This window comes from Diplotaxodon limnothrissa, linkage group LG15 (assembly GCF_057381915.1).
Source record: "Diplotaxodon limnothrissa isolate DT_005_m linkage group LG15, D_limnothrissa_male_GT1.1, whole genome shotgun sequence".
In the NCBI taxonomy this organism is placed as follows: domain Eukaryota; kingdom Metazoa; phylum Chordata; class Actinopteri; order Cichliformes; family Cichlidae; genus Diplotaxodon; species Diplotaxodon limnothrissa.
In genome coordinates, this window is record NC_140610.1 from 12,057,905 (window position 1) to 12,081,395 (window position 23,491).

The 23,491-nt window shown below is 42.6% G+C and overlaps 1 protein-coding gene across 2 annotated transcripts in view; it reads right to left on the reverse strand.

Annotated features, from left to right (window-relative positions):
- stxbp5a (syntaxin binding protein 5a (tomosyn)) overlaps positions 1-23,152 on the reverse strand; it is a 110,834-nt gene extending 87,682 nt beyond the window's left edge. For both annotated transcript variants that reach the window (XM_085372136.1, XM_085372137.1), the window contains exons 1-2: positions 23,015-23,152; positions 20,755-20,852 (exon numbers count right to left, since the gene is read on the reverse strand). In XM_085372136.1, coding sequence (XP_085228262.1) covers positions 20,755-20,852; positions 23,015-23,152 — 236 coding nt within the window. The remainder of the gene's footprint in view (positions 1-20,754; positions 20,853-23,014) is intronic.
- Between the last annotated feature and the right edge of the window lie 339 nt (positions 23,153-23,491).

A 23,491-nucleotide genomic window follows, 5' to 3' on the forward strand; every position in this document is an offset into this window, starting at 1 on the left:
GCTGGCAATAATTCTGTTGTGTCTGGTTTAGGACTAATTAGGCATCGTTGGTACACTGTATGGTTGTCAGTTTGCCCGTAGCACAGCGGAGAAGGGCATCTTGCCAAGTGTCACGCAGCATATAAAATATTAATCTGAGTGCTGTCCTTTGCTCTTTGATTAATGCGAGACAGAAGGCCAAGTATTCGCAGCACTTAACCGGAGTCTACCGGTGAACTTGCACGCATGCACGCATACACTGAGGCAGCAGGGTGCCACAGCCGGTAATGAAGGTGTCCTTCAACTTGAGGACAAAGGTTTAAGGTTTCCGATGTGAGCAGCCACCTGCCCTGCTGAAGTATCGTTGAGCAAAAAGCTGAATTCTTCACTTCTCTGCGGTACTATTCAGCAAAGACCTGGCTCCCTCCCCACAAAGACAAAGACATGCAAAGGAGGTGAAATGGTGATTGTAGTTTGGATCTAGGTGTGAACGTGAGTACGATTGTCTATGTCTGTGTTAGCCCTGGCAATCTGACCAAGCGTCCCCTGCTTCTCGCCCTGTTTCAGCTAGGACACCGCTTAAGGAGACTGCTGTTGTGATCTCAGAAAGGCAACCCACTCTCTCTCTCTCTGGGTGTCCATGCTGCCTCGGTAGTGCCGGGGATGTGCTGGTTTTGTTTCCGGGTCTTCCGGTGGTGCATTCTTTTTAACCATTTGTTATTTACTTCATTTCTGATTAGTCATTCAAGGCATTTTCTAAGGAAACAAAATGTATTTCCAAGGTTGGTCCACCACATTTGGTATAGCAACTAATATAATAGAGAGGTTCACTGGTATCATGATGATTTCTGGGCACCTTTATCAATGTCAATAAGATCAACTATATTTGTATAAAATTTAAAAAATCAATAAAGTTTCAATTTAAGTTTCAATTTAAGATTTAATTCACACTGCTAGCTGACCAAAACAGCCTAAATACCATCGTTCCCTCGAAGCTGGACAGGAAACTGCAGGATCTAGGACTGAGCAGCTCCCTCTGCAGCTGGATCCTTAGCTTCCTGTCTGACAGACGCCAGGTGGTCAGACTGGGCAGCATCACCTCATCCCCCATCACACTGAACACTGGTGCTCCACAGGGGTGTGTACTGAGCCCTCTCCTGTACTCACTCTACACCTACGACTGCACAGCCACTAACAGCTCCAACATCATTGTGAAGTTTGCGGACGACACTACAGTGGTGGGTCTTATCACCAACGGTGATGAGACGGCTTACAGGGAGGAGGTCAGCGCCCTGACCCACTGGTGTCAAGACAACCATCTCACCCTCAACGTCGCAAAGACAAAGGAGTTGATAGTGGACTTCCGGAGGTGCAGAGAAGTACACACCCCCATCACCATCAACGGCGCTGCTGTGGAGAGAGTGAGCAGCTTCCGGTTCCTTGGCGTACACCTGGCTGAGGATCTTACGTGGTCAGTACACACAAACAAAACAGTGAAGAAGGCGCAGCAGCGCCTCTTCTTTCTCAGGAGACTGAAAAGATTCGGCATGAGCCCCCGCATCCTCAGGACCTTCTATCACTGTGCCATTGAGAGCATCCTCACTGGATGCATCACCACCTGGTATGGCAACAGCACCGCCTACAACTGCAAAGCTCTCCAGCGAGTAGTGCGGTGCTCTGAACGGATAATTGGAGGTGAGCTTCCCTCCCTCCAAGACATCTACAGGAAGCGGTGCCTGAGGAAAGCGGGGAGGATCATCAAGGACTCCAGTCACCCCAGCCATAAACTGTTCAGACTGCTTCCATCAGGAAGGAGGTTCTGCAGCATCCGGTCCCGTACCAGCAGACTGAGAGACAGCTTTTTCCATCAGGCCATCAGACTGCTGAACACGTCATAGACACCTCAGCTTACCTACTGGAACTTCAACATTATGCACTCCACACTGTATATAAATGCCACTTGTTTTGCACATATTCAACTCTGTATATTTTATATATTTTATTATTATTATTATTTTATTTTTTTACTATTTAATTTGTAAAAATGTGTATATACACACACACACACACACACACACACACACACACACACAGGAAAATATTTAGTATACACATCCAGAAATGCATACACTATTATATATTGTACATATATTTATTAGTTTCAGGTTGGCCATTCTTGTATTTTGCTCGTTTGTGTTGTTGTGTTTGCACATCTCTGATTTGATTTGATTTGATTTAAACGCTTTAAAATCCCTGACCAGGCAAAGCTGTTATAAAATGCACTGATGGATGGATGAGTGTACATTTTAATACCTGTAAGTGCAGCTGTGGATTAATTCAGGAGATGCATTCAATTGGATTAAGCAATTCGGGGCACCGAAAAGGAAGATATTCTCACTGAATGACCGGATTAAAAAGAGAAGAATGCATATTCACACAGGCAAATGCGCCATGCACTTAATTAAACAGCAGCGCTTTGATGACTCACATGTCCATCTGTGCAATATAAAAATATGTGCCTCCGACTGCAGCACAAACACTACAGTACATGTTTGTATGCCATCTCCTTCATGCAGCGCAGTTATAGTCTCCCTGAGCTTCTTCCAGGGATTATAACAGGCAGGTTAGGGGGAAAAAAACGGAGAGAGTCAGGCGAACACAGTCACATCACACAGCACATACAGGCTTTCAGGGATGGATTTGAAGTGAGTGCATGGTACAACAAAGACAGCAGCATAAGTCGACAGAATCGTTGCTGTTTATGAATGTGCGCGTGTCGGTGGGTGTTTATAGACATGTGCCGCGCTTTGTGGAGGGCGCCCAGGCCGTGACATTTCCCGTTTTGCCACTGAGTTTTGGGCAAAGTGTATACAGCGTGGGAAAGACAGGAAAAAGAGCAACAGAGTGAGAGCACAAAAAAAGAAAGCACGTCTTCCTCGCTCTGCTGCTAATCCCCTCTGTCGCCTCTCCGCCTCTCTTGCTCGTACCATTGCTGTCATTTTTATCTCTATCGCCTTTCCGTCTGATGTGTCTTTCAACTTACTCCCCCCCTCTCTGCTATTCCAATACTCCTCCAAGTTGCCCATAGCCCAACTAAAACATGCATTTGCACACACACAAGCTGTGATGTGTAGTGTTTTGAAACTAGGACAATGGATGTCTGTGTGAATGTGTAATGCATGCGTGTCTGTTTGCACATATTTTACCAGAGCGTCTGTCTCTCTCTCTTATGCAGTTTTTCAAACTCGAAGTATGGCTGTAGATGCACCAACCAGGCAAAGCATGTTACAAATAAATAAACAACCTTTTATGAAGTCTAGTATAATCCGTTATTTGAACAGATTTTTGTTCTTCGGGTTCCTCATCTTACTATTTATGTTTGAAACTAAATTAATCTCAAGTAGGTGCTTTTTTAGACTTTGAGTCAAGATTGGGTTTCAACACACACACACACACACACACACACACGTTGCATTGTATACAATAGGCATCGGTACAAAATACTGCAAGTGCAAGAATACTACCATCATCGCCTGCTTGTGGTTTCTCCCTGCATTTAGTAACATCTTTACAAAGCCAAACGCTGCTGTTTGGATCAAGGTCAAATAACTGACTCAGCTAGTCAAGGATTCCCTGCTTATTCACCTTGAAAAGCTCTTTGGTTGCTTTGGCCTTATGATTAGGATCTTGAATAAAATGCTGTCCAAAGAGTTCTGGTGCAACTAAATGAATCCTTGCAAGCAGAATTCTCCTGCACCTCAGAGTTCATTGTCTTTTTCTTCAATAAAGGCATCATTACATTTTTATTAAGTTTTTTGAGCTGTTCCTTTTGTTTTTCCATTATACTGACAGATTTACACTCGATCTTATATTCTTCTGGTTTTGGTGATCCTTAGTTTTTAAGGATCATTTGTGTCTAGCTGCTTTGTATATTAACATGGCCGTAGGTTTCTATTGGCATTTATTATACTCTATTTGTAGTTAGTTTATATTCTAGTTAATCTTTTAGGTGATATGTAGTTATTGTTTGTGGTCCCTGTCTGTCTACACTCTCTGTGCCTTGTCTCTGTAGTTGTCTGGTTTTCCTGTTGTGTAAAGTGAGTCTTGTTCTCTTTTAGTAACGTCTCTGCGTTTACTTCTTCCCTGCGTCAGGTTTGTATGTCTTAAGTCTAGGTCACCGTCTCACCGTTTCCTGTTTTACTTTGATAGTCCCTTGTCTTACGTGTGTTATGTTCAGTTTTGCTTCCCTAGGTTCAGTAATTGGATTCAGCTTCCTGGGTGTTTTGTATTTTTTTTTTGTTTGTGAGTATTAGGAACAAAGCTACCCTTTATGTTTATGTTTAGTCATGTCTGAACAGTGCAGATTTAATACTAAACTGGAGTAAATCTTCTTTATTCAGAATAGCTGGTGGAAAATATAAGACACAAGGGGAAAAAATGGTGGTTTGAATGTTTGTGAGAAAGTTAATGTACAGACAATATAAAGTCAAACTAAATATATGAGTCGAGGCATCATCGTACGTCTAAGTAGTGTTTGACTGTGATTTCAGCACAGTCCAGGTGTGGTACCGGCATTTCATGAAACAAGATCTCAGGTCTCATTTTGTGTGTATTCTAACGGTTCTAGCGAACATTAAAATAAAATGATTTAAAAAAAAAGGGAAATTCTTTGTAAAATATCCGGTTGCAGGTTGTTTGTTTCCACTTTTATTTTGGATCGTCATTTTAAAGGCTTGCCAAATCCTCAAATTAATTTTGGAAGAAGCGCAGGCATGATGAAAGCATTATTGGAGAGACCTCTGGGAATCTGAGCCCAATAGAGCTTATTCAAAAATGATTCAGGGACTCTGTCTGAAGCCCAGAGCTGCTGCATCACATTAGTCCCACTGTTAGCTGGTACACAAGCAGAAATGCAGACACTCATATACTAACTCACACATGCTATATGCTGATAGACCCTTACACACACACACTGAACCAGCAGTTCTCCTTATAATGGCAGTAAAGACACCTCATGCATGCAGAATGCACCAGCTGTACACACACCCATGAACTCTCATAAAGGACAGCCATTTACATACATTAAATGCATATACTTAAAGAGCACAGTCTAATACAATGGCCTCAGCCATTAAAAATGCATTATACTGCAGCAACAGTTTCTAAAAATGACCACCTGGGCAAGCTGCTGCAACAAGGATCAGCCTGAGAGTGAGATGAAACCTAACAATACTCTTCTTTAAAGGATTCAGTTTTGTTTGCATTTAAACCGGTGATGCAACCGTCAGTGAAGTAGTTAACTGCATTCATTATCTGTCTGGATGCTAATATTTTGAGGTCTGCCTCAAAGGTTAATGCACTCACCATTGTTACCCCCCGCCTCATCGTGTTATTGGCAATCATCAACGCCCACTTTTAATGTGAAAGCAAAAGCACTGCCAAGCGCCAGACAGGAGGAGAAATAAGACCAATAGACCCCAGTCGAGGCTTAATGGGGGCCTAGCGGCGTGGCTTACTGAGACCTCTCCTACCGCTTGTTCATCGCTCACACCTCCTGGTCGCCTGAGAGACGGAGGGGGCTTCTGGCTTATCAAACAAATTAGCTGCTTCATCACAGGGATGAAAGTGGCGATACACAAGCTGTGAAGCTGTCCTTTTCTTTCACGGGCAGTCCTTGCTCGAATACAGTCAAACAGAGAAACGATGCTCTGTTTGACGGAGGCCGGCGGATCTACAGTGCACTGTGTGGTGAGTAAGAAGCAATGGGTCTCCCAGCCCTCTAGGGGTCTGACACTTCAACCTGCTGTCACAGCAGACAAATGGCCAAAGTGCGGTGGCTTCTGCTTGGACAGAGGTCTGATTACAGTTAGATCAGAAGCCAATTTTTTGCCCTTCCAATCTCTGCAAACCCCACCCACACAGCACCACAGTTCTGAGTCACAGAGCTGAATGGCTGCAACCACTATGGCTAGCGTCCATATGCATACACTCCTACAGTACACTTTATCTCCCTCTAATTTCTCATCCTCCTCTTCACTTTTCTAAACTTAGATGCAACTTCGTCAGTCTGCAGTGAGATCATCCCTCTGCTCTTCCTGTTGATTGTCATCTTGTCTCCTATAGCTGTAGGGCTTGCAGCCTGCTTGTGCTGCAATGAATGACAATCCAAGGACACATCTGCACCACTTTTAGGTATTTATGTCTTGACAGCTTTGCGTCATGTTGATGTTATCCCAGAAGTCTCCATGCTTGTGAAAAACAAAAAGAATCCCAGTATACGTCCCCTCATATGGAGTCTGCCAACTCCCAGCTGGATGATGCTACAGCAGACAGACACATAGACATATAGCTCTTTGTCTCTGGACAAACACGTCTAGAATTTTGTCCTTATTTTCCCCCGTCAGCCCTCCTCCACATACATCCCCTCGGGTCCTGAGATGTGCATCTCAACATCCTTGCCCAACCACCCCCCACCATTTCCACATTTTATAGGACAATATCTTCCACGCTGTGCACATATCAGACAAAAGTGCAGCCCGATGGCCAGTCACGTGCCACAGAGAGACAAACATCTTGGTCGTTAGCATACTCTTATGGACTTAAATATAGGCCTGTCACACTTAGCAACAGGCTGAGAGCTGAGTGGGGAGGGGGGCCTGTGCACATGCCAGCCATGTGGCAGAGCATTAAAGCCTGAGTCATCGCGTCATGTGACATGCGTGTCTTGCCTGCAGGCACTCGGCAGGACTGCATACTAAAGAGCAGCCTAGAGAAGCAACAGGGGGATAAATACCATTGCAGCTACCAGCGGAGGAAGGCGAACGTCGGGATTTGCGGAGCTCTTATTGACAGACAAAGACTGTGCCAAGTCCAGGCTCGCAGTCTCAGTCGGCTAAAGTTTAGGACATTGGCTTTACTCAAGCAAACTCCATTACAAAATGCCATTTATTTAGGCTGGCAGCAGTGAGGCTTAAGTCACTGATCGGACATTTAGAGCCTTTTCTCTCGAGCTGGGGAAAATTTCAAACATTTGTTTGCAATGTCACTGTCAGCATAAGGAAGAGACACAGAAGCCATCCAGTGCTCTCAGTCGAGGGAGGTGAAATAAATCAATGTCCCAGTGCATGAATCTGTGATCAAACTAAGTTTGGCCAGTTCGTATGGAATAGATTATAATGTAAATGTAGGGCAAGTACAGAAAAATAAAACACAGAGCTCACTTCAGCAGGGCATGGGGACCGACAATAATATCTTCCTCCCAAATAAGAAAGCTAGACTCAGGGGTAAAAGGTGGATTTAAATTCAGGGTGGGGCTTTTGAAATGTTAGCAACAGCAATGACAGGCACTCCAAGCACTGTGAAAGGCCTATACCAGTCAAATTACCTAAAAGTGAGAGGCCACATATATCACAGCCTCCTACACTCAACTGCAATTTCCACTGTTGCAAAAGCAGCCGTGGAAATCAGAAAGATTTGAAATTCATATTGTTTAAATTGAGAGTAAATAGGATTTGTTTGTCTACTTGGATGCTTTCAGACAGACTGAAGACCTTGGTGACACATAACTGAAGTCAGCGGCAACAGCAAGCTGTAAGAGTGCACTTTCTGCTTTTATAAATGTACATGGTTATGTTTTAACTTTTCCATCGCTGCCCCCTTTGTGACCATGGAAACCACAGAAGCTGCAGGACAATACAGGGACTCATTTTGCAGATGGGCTAATGAAGCCTTTTCTCATATAAAAGTAAAACATCTGAGGGTTTTTTTTTTTAAATTTATTTCCTTTTTTCCCCCTTTTTTGTAGATGCTATTACACTCTGTCCTATCAGGAGATATTAACAACATTAAGTCTTACCAAAGCAAAGCATTTTGTACATGATTCAGCAAAAAAAAAAAGGAAGTAAAACACAACCTGTTTGTTTGTTCTAACATCATCTTTCCCCAGACACTGCCCACCAGCTACACTTTATTTTATGTCAAATACTTTCTCTTTGACAAATAATGCACAGTGACAGCCATACAAGTGCTGCTATTTTGTTATTGTGGCACAGCTGCCCCTAGTGTGTTTCTTTACTAAGTTTCTAACATGTTACATATACACAAAACATACAATTTCAATTTATGTGTGTAAGGCCAGTGCAGGAGCAGAGCTCTTAAAAAAAAGAACATCTGAGAGGTCGTTCCAGCGTGGTGAGAAATTTTTCTGTTGGACATAGCCATGAGCAGCTTCAGATGACTGTGCAAAGTATTATCTTAAGGTAAGTGTCATACACACTTTGTTCAGCTGGTGTACACTGCTTAACACTGACTGTGCAACGCGGAGCATGTGCTACAAGTAGGACCAGATTTATCCTGCTCGAAGGTTTTTGCGGCAGTTAAACGACAAACATCTTAGTTGCAGTTAGTTATATCTTCCATAATATGCTTATGAGCAACATAACCCACATGTCCACACTGGCAGTCTAGGTTTGTTAGCTAGAGCTGACAGAGACGCTAATATTCTACAGCTGGAGCTGATTTAGTTGACTATGTAGAAATTAGCCTTTAGCAAAGAAGATAAAAAGCATGACATAGAAGACTCAGACTCAAATTGCATAATCGTACGTCTTGGACCTAAGCTGTGAAGCAATAAAACTATAGGAAACTTTGTGTGTCTGTCACAACAGATGGTTCATTTGTGTGAACGTTAAGGCCTTGCTGAGGTTAACTACACATAAATATAGAAAAGGCAAGGCAAGGACACCTACCTACTGTACGCATGCAGCTCCGTCTCTGTCTACAAGAGTCTTTATCACACACATACACCCACATCTCAGCGCATAAAAACGCAGTGACAGGCAATTCCTCAAGTTCTGGCGCCTTGGGAACCTTTCTGTCTTTCCTCCTTTGCACACTCGCAAAAGGTTCAAATCTGGTTTTAGCCCTCAGGTTTTGGCTGATTTGCAGCTTTACATGTTTTATGTATTCATGCTTACAGAATCATCAGCTGGCCTCACATTATCTGCAAGTGCCCTTTTGATATCAGGATTTATTTTTAGTCAGTGACTCGAGCTGCCCGTTCTCTGAGGCAGCAAGGCAACCTCAAACCATAACTTTCCCAACACCATGATTTGCACTTAAAAACTGCCTTCAGTCCATGCCAAACATTTCTACCGTTTATGTCGCCAATTCTGTATCTATCTTTGACGTGTCACTCCAAAACACTTTATTCCAAAAGACCTGATTAATCATTTTCATTGGCAAACTGTAGTTTTGTTCTTTCTGGACAACAAAAACTCTTCTTGCCACGCTTCCCATTCAGATCAAATGTGTGATATTTCCTGATTTTTTGAACAACAACAGTTGCAAGAGTTACTTTAAGATCCTCTGACTACATGTTAGGTTGTTTTAGACTTCTTTTAAAGCAAGTGACGTGCTATTAGAATGACTTTGCTGGAACAGTCGGTCCTGGACACATCGGTAGTGATTTGAAATCTATACCACTTGTTTGAGTGATTTTCCTTACAGGGGAACGATTACTCTCAAGTCATTTGGAAACCTTTTCAAAAATCTTTTCCCTGGCTCACAGCCATCCAGAAGCCTTTTTGTCAGGGCCTTGGAGAGCTCTTGAAGACGTGAGGGTAAAAGAAAGCAAAGCAAACACCCTAGAAGGAAAAGGTTTAAACAAGACTGGGGTTACCTGCCACTCCTAATGGAGATTTTAATCCCTGATATCTAATCTGGAATTTGTGATTCTAATTTTATGATTTTGAAGAGGTGATAAATGTAGCTATGTACTACAAAATGTCATTATGTTTACTTTACCTGTAGGCTGTATTTTAAAGATCAATTTTTTTAAACGTGTGAAAGACACTGGTAATTTTCATGTAATTTAATTAGATTTACATAATAAAACATCATTAACTAACAATCTATCTGTTTCTGGAGCTTGGCATAATGGCCTTTTTACATTTTGCTTTTAATTAATTGGTCATAACCGTTGTGTTGGGGAAACAAAGCACATGTGGCGAACATTAACATGCGCGTCACCTCTCGCAAGATAAGCTCCTGGATGTCTGGGTAAAGCGATTGGAAGAGGAGAGTGTTCCGAAGCCAAATCATAAGGAAACATATGAAACATTAATGCGGAGGCAGCAGCGGCCCTTGAGACAGAGTGGAAGACTGCCTACAGTGGTTGAGAAGAAATAATTGGATGCAGAGAATAAGTAGCAAAATCAGGAGCTTAGATAAAATAAAATACATTTTAAAAGCACAATGCATAACAGAAGAAAATGTAGAAAAGAGTGAGACAAATACTTCACAGTCATTTCAGAGTCGTGGCCCTACGGAGACCCGGAGGTCACGTCAAAGGCAGGGGGAAAAGCAAGATGACAAAATCTTTGTGCTTCACAGCGTTCTGTAAGCCAGTCCCCCTACAAGCACCACAGGGACTGTGCCAACCTGACAGCATAAGTTTGACTCACCCCCACCACAGTTCCACACATTAACAACAATGTCAAGCAAAACCACCGAGTCTCAACCGCTCACGTCATATTGAAACAAGCACCTGAACAAACACTCGGGTTTTTTTTTGCTTATTTTTAGCTCATCAAATGAAGCGTTTTTATCCACTCAAGGAGAAGCCTTTAATTCAGTCCAGTCATTTTGACAGCAAAGCATGTGCGGGACAGTTATGCAGTTACGATTTCTTGCACAAGCTGCTTCTTGCTTTGTGTTATCAGTTCTTTACCGTAGAGAGCAGGCCACAAAGCCATGCTCAGGACACATGTTCACCCTCCCAGACGTGAGGATAAACATGTGTTTACAGACCAGAACAATCCCCTGGCACACACTGTGTGTACTGACGGTAATCGAAGGACATAGCATTCTCATTCAACCTCAAAAATGCCTTTAAATGAATCCCATACTGCGTGTTCTCTGTTGACGTCATGTATGATTTGTTAGATGACAGTGATATTTCAGCGAGACGCCGGATTTCCAGCATGTATGATGAAGTGATATTTATATCCCTTGACAGGGGAGCGCTATCAGCACGCGCCAAAACCTTCTCTTGGAAAGTTGCAAACAACAGCTTGTACTTAACCTACCAAATAATCGGCTATTTATAGGCAAAGGGCAATCTGGAGCTTTTTTTTTTTAGCTTTGAAAGGAAAGAAACGAACGGTTTACATGATTTCTGAAGCACCAGCATTTAGTCCTCTGGGAGTCAACCAAAGTGCTACGATAATGAAAGCGACAGACTCACAAATGAAATCAATAGGAAGCATAGGGTTACCACAAGTATCATCACTTAATCGGAAGCCATTCACAATGACACCAAACAATCTATTAGAGTGTGCAGGGTATTTACCTTTAATGCTTGACTCTTGATGACAAGGGACCTGCTGTTGTACAGCAACCGGACAGTGGTCAAAGCTCTTGGTTGCAAGGATGCCGTTACATTAAGAGAAGAATATTGACCAGGACTTACACGAGTGCAAATCAATACAATAGGAACATGATCCTCACAAGTGGCCCAGCCAATGCTGAAAATGCAGCTGTGCGAAATAGATCCTGCCGTAAATCACAACATTCCGACAGAGCTGCGGGCTCTGACTGTCACTCACTCGCTAGGCCGAACAGCACAGCGGCGAGTATGTTATCAAGAGTGGCGTGGTTAAAATGATTATCAAAGATTATCAGTATGTTACAAAATGGGTGATATTTTCACAGTTTTGGCCACTGCTTTGGTTATAATAGAACTACAATCACTGAGAATATTGCTAAGACATGGGATGAAAGCAACAATGAAGTTAAATGAAGCGATAAATGAGCAGCAAATTGATTAGACAGCTAAAAAGGGAAAGTGTGAGGGCCTGAAATGCCTTTCTTAATATCTCACTGAACATGGAAACTGTAACTGTTGGTAAATACCGACATGCTTCCACGCCCTTAAAATTCCTACATACATCTCTAATTTATACAGCAACTCATATGGACTGGTACTTATATAGTTCTTTTCTACTCCAACAGTCCATCGACTGAGCACTCAAAGCACTTTTTAGGAAAACCCATATTCGTCCATCCTCAATTAGATGTCTGTGAAGGTTCTCAGTCATTCAGGTCATCGTAGTCTAAGGAGCTTGGAAAGAAAAGCGTCTTTAAGTTGCTTGAAGACGTTTCGACTCTCATCCAAGAAGCTTCTTCAGTTCTAAAGTCAAATGGTGGGGAGTCCCAGATTTAAGCCCTGTGGGAGGGACCAAACAGCCACTTCATAAACGCACGGCACAACATAGAAGAGCCACCTCCACGGGACAAGACTCGGCTGTCTATCTGCATCTAAAGGACAAAGGTCACTCTTTTGAGGATACCAGTGTTCACATTTCGGACAGATAAGACAGATGGTTTGAAAGAGAAGTGAAAGAGTCCATCTATGTCCACTGTGAACGGCCATTTTTGCACAGAGGCGGTGGCTTACGACACCAACTGTCTGCCATCAATAATCCAGTTTTTGGTTTCCCTTCCCAGACGCCTTAACACCCACTCACATCCTGGGCCATTGACTTCAGGAAATCACATGATAGGGTGGGGCTAGGTTTAACAATGAGCTCACCCGAAACCTCGGCTGATTGTGACCTACACCCGTTGTCACACCTTGGCTCGTGTGATTAGGTAGAGGATCAATAGGGGATCCATTGTACCTCTTGGGGGGACACTCCCACAGGGCTTAAATCTGAGACACCATTTGACCTTAGAACTGAAGAAGCTTCTCGGATGAGAGGTGAAACATCTTCAAGCAACTTAAAGAAGTCCAGACGCTTTTCTTTCCAAGCTCCTTAGACCACATCAATTAAAGTTTTGCAGGCAGGATTAAAAATGTCAATCCAAACTTCCTACTGCGTTTGCTCCACTGTCCTGGAAAATGTTAGCTAACCTTATACGGTAACTAAGGTTCCTTCAGGCTAACATAGGGATTTGCTTAGTACCACTAAGCTCACCTTAGTATGACTTTCTACCCATGTTAAAGTGGTCCGAGAGAAAATCAATCTTTTCATGGTTACTTACAGTTAATAATTACAGCTAACACAGACAGTGTAGCTTCACCTGTCCACAAGCAGTCAGAATAAAGCCGGTCAACATCCAGTACAATAGGTACACTCTCCGAGTGCGTGTGTTCAAATATAAACCTATTTATTCTCTCCAGCCCACGTGACACTGTGTATTTTCATTGAGCCACTCAAGCGTTGTCTCCCGTCTGTTGGGAATAATTAGTGCACAGGTTGGTGACCTCTCAGGCATTGCTACTCTGCATCAAACAGTCAGTACATGTGCATTACTTATAGCTTGGTTTCTTTTCATGCAGTGTACAGACAAAAGAATGAAAAAGTGCACATGCATTAACAACCAGCAGATGTAAAATGTGCCTTTGGTCAAAAGCTTCTAGACAGCACTTATTAAGCAGTCCTTCAAGTTCCCACCTTAAATGTGATGAGTCATGGTAAGTAGGAAGGCCTGTGTGTCTGGATGAACTTTACTTTTAGATGTGCACTTTTCCATTAGTTAACTGGTCAAACGGTTTAAACCATCAAAGCCACATGCCTCTCTTTAATGCGCAGACATACACACACTCATCATCCCTGACAAGGCAGGAGTTAACAGAGCAGAGAGACAAGGAGCAAGAGGAGTAAGAGCTGGAGATAAATGTACACTAAATTATTGAGGAGAAGCAACATGGCAGCACAACTTTAATCACCCTAAACCCGGATCCCATTTGGTGCCTGTCAAGGCTAAAGGACTTAAGCAGAACACGCTGTCAGGATATTGGACAGGGGGAAGCAGCAAAAACACTGTTGCGGTACTGATGCAGCAAAATTTGTTTTCCATTTCTAAGAACCGATAGAACAGAGGACGCTGAGTGCTTTGGGAGGGCATGAAAGATTCAAACCTGGTACATAAGGGGTCTTTGATTAACAGCACTTCAATACAGCGCACAGCCACAAACACATGCCCTCTTTGTTCCGGTAATAGTGTAAAGTTGATGTGCACAGAACTGACATGAAAGCCACATCTTGGAAGTTCCCTTGTGACCTTACCACGGGCTAAACTTTCAAGACTTTTTTTTTTTGACTATATCACACGGTTATATCGACTGGCAGTTTTAAGACTTAATTTCAACAGATTTTCTCTTCTTTCTCTCCCCCAGTCCTTGTTCTACTTGTGTGAAAAGTAAAATGAGGTCCGCTGGGATGAGATACTAATCCCTCTTTATATTCTGTGATACCAAACCACAATCCTTCATCCCCCATATGCTACTGCCAGCTCTCCAGCTAGCCACTGAGAAGGAAACAAACTATACACTTGTAAATTTAGTAACCTTTCCACCAGAGCAGATTATATGAAATGTGAAGAAATACGTACACTGATGTTTAAGTCACCAATATATAAAATATGCATTTCCCTTCTACACTCAGTTGCTTGCAATTAAGAACCTAAATCACACCACAAAAAAGCAAAGAAAAGAAAGTTTTAACAAAACAGATAAAAGACCAAACAACTGAATAAATGGTCTGTGACCTGAAAACAAGCTTTAGCTTTCCCTCCATCTCTAAAGATAGTGCAGCTATGCAGAGAAAAGTAGCCAGAGGATCACTGTAATTATTTGTTAAAGTCGAACTGTACTATGAAAGCAATAATAATAATAACCCAGAACTTATATCACTGGAATCCTCCAAGAGAGTCTCACATATATTGAAATACACGGAAATATTAATAACGTTTCATCGCGAGTTTAATCAAAATAAGAACTTCCCTCGCATACATATGATGAAGCGCTGTAGAGATTGTGAGCTACAACTGAACACTTCCTTTGGTGCATATTATACCAATTAAATTCACGCTTGTATTGCTAAGTAAAAACAATCTGTGTCATTAAGATCACGTCTCAGCAAGATTTTCAAGTGACTGTGGGCAAACGTTGAAGGGTAGCACACTCACTCATTGAATCAGAATCTGCATGCGTGCATGCATGCACGTGCCGTTTCTGCATCCACCAGAGTCTGCTCGCATATACAAATGTTTGCCCTTTTGTGCACGTCACACATTATTTGCATCCGCATCCATTAACATCTGTACAAATCATCTATCATCGTGCGTGTGCATATGTGCAGAGGCACAACTGCATGTTACCTCAGCCACCTCCGGACAGCTATTCTGAAATAATAATTCTGGGGATGAGCGCACGCGCTTCTGTGTGTGTGCCTGTGTGCCTCCATTTGGACGTGTGAGGCCTATGATGTCCTGCGTTTGTCGATGAGATAATCTGGCGGAGCATGGACTGACAATTTGATCTATTGATCTGCGTCTTGCTGGCTCACAGGGAGTCTCTGAGTTATAGCGCTGCCATTTCTCCTGGCCACCATTAGTAAAGAGCGATCTCTCTGGGGAGGTGATGCTGCCACAGTGTTAAACACATTTGCTGCAGACCACCCAGAAATTGAAATACATACAGATGACTCTGGTTCCAGTGTTATCACATTCCAAAACTGTAAATGTTTTCTGTCAGCCGGACACTCAGTTTCTATATACTGTTGCTTTGATGCGCAAAAACAATGTCTGATTAAAATCGTGTTCAGTATTACACGTTCTTGCTGACACAGCATAGAAAATATCTGACCAAAAATGAGCAAAAGATTTTCACAGTTGTTGACAGTTTGACACATTTTAGATTGTACTTGATTACTCCAATATACTGAAGTTGGAGATCCTAAACTACGGGTAACTGATCCATGTGTTGATGTCACTTGTCCCATGCTTATCATACGCCTGCAATCTCATATATCGACTACTTCTCTCACCCCAACCAGTCGGAGCAGATGGCCCCGCCCCTCCCTGAGCCTGGTTCTGCTGGAGGTTTCTTCCTGTTAAAAGGGAGTTTTTCCTTCCCACTGTCGCCAAAGTGCTTGCTCATAGGAGGTCATATGATTGTTGTGTTTTTTCTCTGTATGTATTTTTGTAGGGTCTACATTACAATATAAAGCACCTTGAGGCGACTGTTGTTGTGATTTGGCGCTATATAAATAAAATTGAATTGGAACTGAATTATTATGCAGGATATAGCACTTTTTAATGTAAAGACTTTAATGGGTTAAGCACTGCGTTTGAATCCGCTCCAAAGCCCTACCCCTGGTCCTTCTCCCAGTTTTCCTGTCTACAACTGGTCTATTACAATAAAGGCTAACAGCTTCTAAGAGAAGTATAGCAGGTATTAACTGCACGCTTGGTTAGTGTTAGTTTTGTCTTTGGTATGCCAAAGTATCCTGATGATAGTGAACAAGTTACTGAAGCCCAAGTTGCTCCTGAGTGTGAATGTTATACGGAGAGCACTTAGACATATAAAAAAGTGCTTGTGCGAATGTGTGTGTGGATGGCTGAATGAGACATGCTGTATAAAGTGCTTTGAGTATTCAAGTAGAGCAGAAAAGCGCTATACAAGACTCGTATGATGGAGCTCGGCTGGCACATGCGGTTTAATTAAGGCAAAAACTAGCATTACTCTCAGTACTGACACTACTATTATTTAACACAATCCTCTTTTTACTTTTACCCTTCATGTTGATCCACAGCATCACATTAAAAAGAGGTGTGGAGGAAGAAGCAAGAGCATCATTGCAGAATGGTTTCAAGTAGGGCTGCTCAATTAATCGAATTTTAATCACGATTACGATCTGGGCTTTCAACGATCATTAAAAATGACTGAGCCGATTATTAGCCCCTCCCTCATGCTTTACTCTCGCGCTGCTCCGTGTGGTAAGTCAAGCGCACCGCTCTCCATTTCGAACACGCGTCACAACAATTAAGAGGACCCGAGGGAAGCTCGGAAAGCTAAGCAGAAGTTATTTGGAGAGGAGAGTGACTGCCGTTGGTTGAAAAGAGGTTAAAAAAAAAAAACTTCAGTGGTGTGGAAACATTATGGGTTGGCGGAGTTAGACGTGGATCAAGTAGACAGTGTGTAAACTTTGCTACGATGTAGTAGCTGCACCACAGAGCAACACTGCAAAGTTGACTAAACATAGATGTTTACATTTTTCATTTATTTCTTATATTGCAAACATTTGCACTGTTATCAGTATTTGCACACTATTTTATATTATTTTTTAAAGTCATTATTCAATACATTGTTATTGTTAACCCTTTAAAGCCGGTCAGAGCAGCACACTCCGTTTTGCGTAACTATTTTTAAATCCCTGTAGAACCTGAACCGCTAAGCTAGCGCAATAATTTGTTTTGCATATGAAACCGGAGGAGTTGTACTTACATCTTATGCCAATCGGCTTGTCCTCGGTCACGGTTTCCTTCCACATAAAGCTTTGCAAAAATTGCATAAAAAGCGCTTGCAGGAACAAAAACATAATATTCCAGAAACACGCTTTGCCGATCCATCAGCTGTTCCTAACACTTCCCACTTTGAAAAAGACGTCAACTCGAACTATCGCATTTCCTGCCCGAAACCGGAAGTGATGTCATTTTTGCGGAAAATGTAGTTTTTTACTTGTAGGCCTTAAGTAAAAAACTATACTATACTATACTTATACTAGTGTTTTTATAAGTCATGTTTGACTCTATACTTTTCTGAATAGTTGCTGGGATGCTTAGAACTCGAATTGCACAGCTGGAAATAGTTTATTTTGATGCACGTGCTGTTTTCTTTGCAAATTTGCATCATAGGATTGTTTTTTTTGTTTTTCCTGCAGTATATAAAAATTGCTGTATCTCCAAAATAAAACTATGAAGACACTCAAAATAAATTTCCTGTTGTTGTAAACTATTTTTTGCAACTTTTTTGTATTTAAAGTTTTGAGGGATAAACCTCTTAAATTTCTCCAAGTAGAAATATATGTAAACAAAACAAAAACGATTTTCAATTTTTTTGTAGTTTATTGCACTTGTTTGCAATTAATGTAGTTACTATGGACTTAATGCATACATATTATTAAAATATGGGCTATAACAGTTGTATTGATGTATAGCAACTTGAAATGCTCCCACAAATGGCACTACAGCATGTACAAAAAAAATAATATAAGCTCTGGCGGACTTGGTTCTATGGTAGGTCTTAAAGGGTTAAATAAATATCGTCAAATAATCGTGATCTCAATTTCAGTGAAAATAATCGTGATTATCATTTTTGCCATAATCGAGCAGCCCTAGTTTCAAGCTAAATGCTCGTTTTATCTTTTAACCTTTTCATTTTTATGAATGCTGGAAGCCAAGATTGCAACAGTGTTTTTTTTAGTCCGGTGAAAAGCTAATCTTCTCATCTTTTTGTCTTATGTTGATGGCCTTGTGGTTAACCTCCTGGTAAACACTAAAAGGGCCTCTGCAGTGTTCATTGAAAAGTAGCGTCATCAGAAAGTATTTGGCCAAGAAATAAAGGGCATAGGAAACAAGGGAAGCTTTCTTTTTTTTTTTGCTCCTCCACCTTCATCAGAAACACTGTCTCATCACTAAAACCACTAAAAAAACTGCTTTATTAATTCAGCATTTTGCAATCTTGCTTATTTTTGAAAATACACAGCTAATCCAAAGGATAGCTAATGTGGGGTGACTGCTTGCACAGCAAATTCCGTTGTTTTTTTTAAATGCTTATGACTTCTTTTTGCTGTTGATACTGTGCAGAAAACAATTGAGTGTGTGTCTCTGTGTGTGCACTTGGGCATATCTGTCTCACTGCATTACCACACACAGATCAATAAGGATTCTATTCTTGGCCATTAGATCTTGAAAAAAAGGGATAGCCTGCCTCTCTCACTCTTCCCTAGCTATTCCCCCTCTCTCTCTGCTCTTCCTGGTTTATTGGCCTGTTCTTTCCACGGGCTCACCAGCCAAGCTCTTTCTCTATTTCCCGTCTTTCCCTCCTCCAGATAACACCAAAGGGACATTGTCATCTTCCCAAGTGGACGCTGAAGCCAGAGGCAGAGTGAGTGGTGAGCAGCCAATACGAGGCAGTTTTGGGGGACCACAGAAATGATTGGCTTTATGTCTACAGGGATGAGACATATCCTCAGAGAACACAAACACCGACATGTATCGCACATGTGTACACATCAGTGCACGCCTCCCGTTTGTGCTGTAATTTTCAGTGCTTTGCCACGTTGCCAGGCTGAGGCCCTTGATCTTCCTGTAATCCTTCATGGAAGAGGGGTGCAGCCAAATGTCCTGGCAGGCCAACCAGGCAAACAAACACACATATACACACACTCACACAGACGTCGATATCCATGAGAAGCCTCTCATGGCCCGCCAGGGCTTAGATGTGACCATGTGTATCAGCACAGGGAATCCCTGGATGCCTTTCCAAAACCTGCAACCAGCCAAAACTTCAACGAAATCACAACCTGCCACAAGACCCACATCCGGCAGCTCAGCACTGCACAATTTATGAATCGCGAAAGCTCGAACTACCCCGCCTGCATCTGCGCCACAGTGGTGTCGCTGTCATCAGATAAAGAGACAGGGCTGACTAAACAGTAAAATAACGGGGGAGGAGAACCAACACCAAGGAGCAGATAGATGACTTCTAATTCACCTTCCACTGACTCTGATAAGACTCTATCTGATCCACATCACTCAAACACAAAAGAGATCCCTCAGTTCATTCAGTTTCAAAGTGACCAATTACAGCCAGCAGGAAACATCTGACAAGATCATTCGACCAAAGTCGGTATAGTCTGAGTATAGGCTGACTCGCTATAAACTTCTTCTTCCTACTTTGGAAGTAATGGGTAATGTACCAGAAAGCAAGACACAAGCCCTATTGAGCTTATCCCCCTTAACATAGTTCACCTACCAAAGCAGGAATTTCTACTTGTATCTACTAATACAAGTGATCGAATCTGCTCTAGTCCAGTTAAGGTTTATTTTGAATCTGTAAAGCTTTAGGAACATACAGTTATCGCTTTAAAATGTGGTGTGCCTACCATCTCACTCAGTCTGTCTTAAAACATTTAAAAGGTACACAGGCTGCCCATCTTTTAAAAAAAAAAATCTGGCAAACACGGTTCAGTAGACTCTCATGCTCATCATCATCCTCCCTTTTTTCCAGTGCAAGGTGAACGAGACTGAGTCACAACCATACCTGCCAGCAGGTGGGAAAGAAGGACAGCCAGGCGGACCGCTCTTAATCACACCGTAATGAGCTGGCAAAGGTTGTCGGACAGGCAGGAGAACACACAGAGGACCTGTAAAAGCGGCCTCACACAGGCAAGTTCGCGGGCGTTCTCTGAAGTTATATGACTCCCCGTGGTGCCATTTCATCGCAAGCTGTTGTCCCTGTTTGTGTTAACGTCCTCATATTGCAAGAAAGCCGATGCGAGCTAACACACGTGCCGAACGGCAACACGTATTTCAATATGTGGGGTCTGTGCGGGCTTTGCTTTGATTTAGCATTCGGCACAAGGGTGCAAGAATGTAGCACGGTCAAGGTCTAAAAAACAGCTAAACTGTGAAATTCAGTGAAGGTAAATGTGGTCTATATTTTATGCATTGTCTCGCCTTGGGATAATATCTGGACTTTAAGTTGAAGAGAAATCAAACACTGAAGCTCGCAAACCCAAGAAACCCACCTTTCCAAAATCCCTCTAAGATACTGAAAACCAGCCAACATACAGGAGCGTCTGACAACAGCAGCTGAGGGGACTGTTCACTTACCTGCTGCTGCCTCACAGGGATGCACCTACCCAAAGGAGCTGCCACGGGCCACAGCAGCTCATAGAGGCTCAGCGGCAAGTAAAAGGATACAATCTGAGAGCTCCACTCTGGGTGCCAACGGCCAATATCTTCTGCACAGGGTCAAAAGCCATGGACGACGGCTGATAGGGGAAGCCATGACGGACAGTCTGGTGCGATACGTAGAAAAATGAAGAAGAAGAAAGAAGGGAAAGAAAAAGAAAATGTGTTAGAGAATATCAATTTGCATTTCACAGCAGGGGTGTTGTTTTGTCAGTGGATGCCACACACCTGACTTTGATAAACAAATAGCCCAGACGGATGCGAAGAGTGTTATGAAAGAAATATAAAAACTGAAATTGTGCAGACAAGGGAATATTAAAAAAAAAAAAAAAAAGATAGAACAAATGCTCTTTCTGTGCACAGATATCCTTTTCTTAATGATAGGTATGATATTTGGACTCGCTTTTTTGGTTCCGTTTATAATCACTGGCCTAATTTGAGATTTCATCTCTCTCTCATTTCCCTCTTTTTATGTTCTTTTCCTTCTCTCGCTGCCTCCCACGTGCAGTCGTGATAACACTTAAAGTCTGGAAATAAAATACATGGAGAAAAAAAAACATTGATAAGGAGGAATCAGGTTATGATTAGCTTTTGTTTCTTCTTTACGGTATGCGACGCATTATAAGGTGTTCCTGGTTCACTCTGTGCATTTCTGTGAGGGTAGTTTTATGGCATCAGTCAGCCGGCGGTGGGCTGTTGGATTTGTTTGCTTAGTGACAGAAGGCTAAAGTACATTACATAAGAAGCACTCGGTGCAGCAGAGACACCTGCCTTCCTCGTAGAGAGACATTACAGAGAGATCCTGTCCAGACAGACAGCAAAGGTGCAAGAGTGAGCCTGAAGTCTTGTTCAAAGGCACTTCAATCAGACGTCTTGCTGTTGACAGACATATTTAGGCTGCCGTGGCTATAAAACCTGCAGTCTTTAAGCTGGTCTGTCTAGTCACCAAACCCCAACGTCCCCAAAGCCCTCGGGTATGTTGACATGATTCTAGATTATTTTCCCGTGTTTACTTCACGCGCTCTCAACGTAACACTTCTTACTGATGTTAATCTCCCTGGATTTGCACCTCTGTTATGTGACTACTAAAATACACGAGGACAAAAAGTCTTTTAACACACAAGAAAAGACTTCATCGTGCAAATATGCTAAAGCAAATCAATGGCAGTGTCATGTTTTTCCAGCAACCAGACATAACGAAGGATATCACACATAGATGATTTCAAATATATCAAAAACATTAGGTGGAATAAGCAAAAAAGCTTCACAAGCACACAATTTAAATATGTTGGGAAATCAATGAGAAGCACACAGTGGGGTCTATTAAAAGGGCAATTAGAAAAGCTGCTGAGGAAACTCTGAATTGACTTAACAGTAGCATGCACGTCATGTAAACTGGACGGGTATTATCCCAATTATCCCATCTACTACTGTGGTCAATACAGACAGAGGAGGGAGAGCCTTTTTTAATCTCCCAAGCAGGCCTGTACTCACTTCAGGCGCCATCAGTCCCCAATGATCTGGGGATAAAGTGGTCTGTGTTTAGGTGTGGATGAGGGAGACCGAACGGAGGGGGGGTGCAGGGATGTGTGAAAGAGAAAAGACGAGGGAGAAGAAGGGAATGGAGAGACACTGCGTGGAAAAGACAACACGCACAGTGCCACACGTTCGCTTACACACGCACATCAATCACAAACCAATGTTTTACTAATCCAAACCAACAGATTATGCAAGAGGGGATCAGTTCAGCCCAACCCCTCGATATGACAGTTCATGCCATGCGCACATGCAGAAAAGTCCGGGATTTTCACAGAGTACACTGGCGCAACCCTAACCCTACCATACCCCGTGTTGCTCGATGATTTTAAAAAAGCTCGAAGTACATTACTTAACAAAAACATAAACAATCGAATAGAAACTTGCAGCTGGTCGGTGCAGCGCACTCGCCAAACAGCATGCGCATCGTAGCTGCCTATGTTGCACTGTTTATGCGCATAGGATGTGATCTTTCTGAAATGGACAGGCTGCTCGCCAAATGTTCATTAAATCTTTAATGAGCACGTGCTTGTTGTAGTTTAGAAGAAGACTGCAGTGTAAAACGCTTTGCGGCTAATAAATAATTCCGTGGAGCTCCACTTGCACCATCCGTGTTCTGAGATGGGATAAGTGCAAAACATTGCCTGCAATAAATATCATTAGCGCTAAAAGCCAATACGCAAACAGCTGTATGATTGGAAAAAAAAGAAGAAAAATCTCCAGTCTCGCCCACCTTGCAGAGCTGGAAATGCTCGGACTGGAGGGTCTCCTGGATGAGATGGTTCTCTTGTGGCCCCACTTGGACAGACGGCGTGGAGGAGGACACCTCTTTTAAACCGTCCAGCACCTTCCTGATGTTGAACTTCTTCATTTTCAGACTGCAGAACACAGAATTGAAATCACCCGCAATAATAATGATTTTAAAAAAAGATAAAGGGAATGGCCACTTTATTTCTCTCACACACACGCGTGCGCTCTGTTCCCCCCTGTGGCTCTTACATTTTAGTGCTTATTATTTATCGCAGTCTCCATGCTGGAAAGCTCAACGCGCGCACCGCACAGGTCAGGTCGCCGCTTGAGGTGTTTCTGGAGAGGGGGCGGTGGGGGTGCTGGTGCGTCGGTGTAATTTGCTCCTTGGAGTCCGTGCTGTGCCCCACTGCGTCTCCGTTCTTCCTCTCGGCGTCCCTCCCCTCCCCTCTCGACTGTGTGC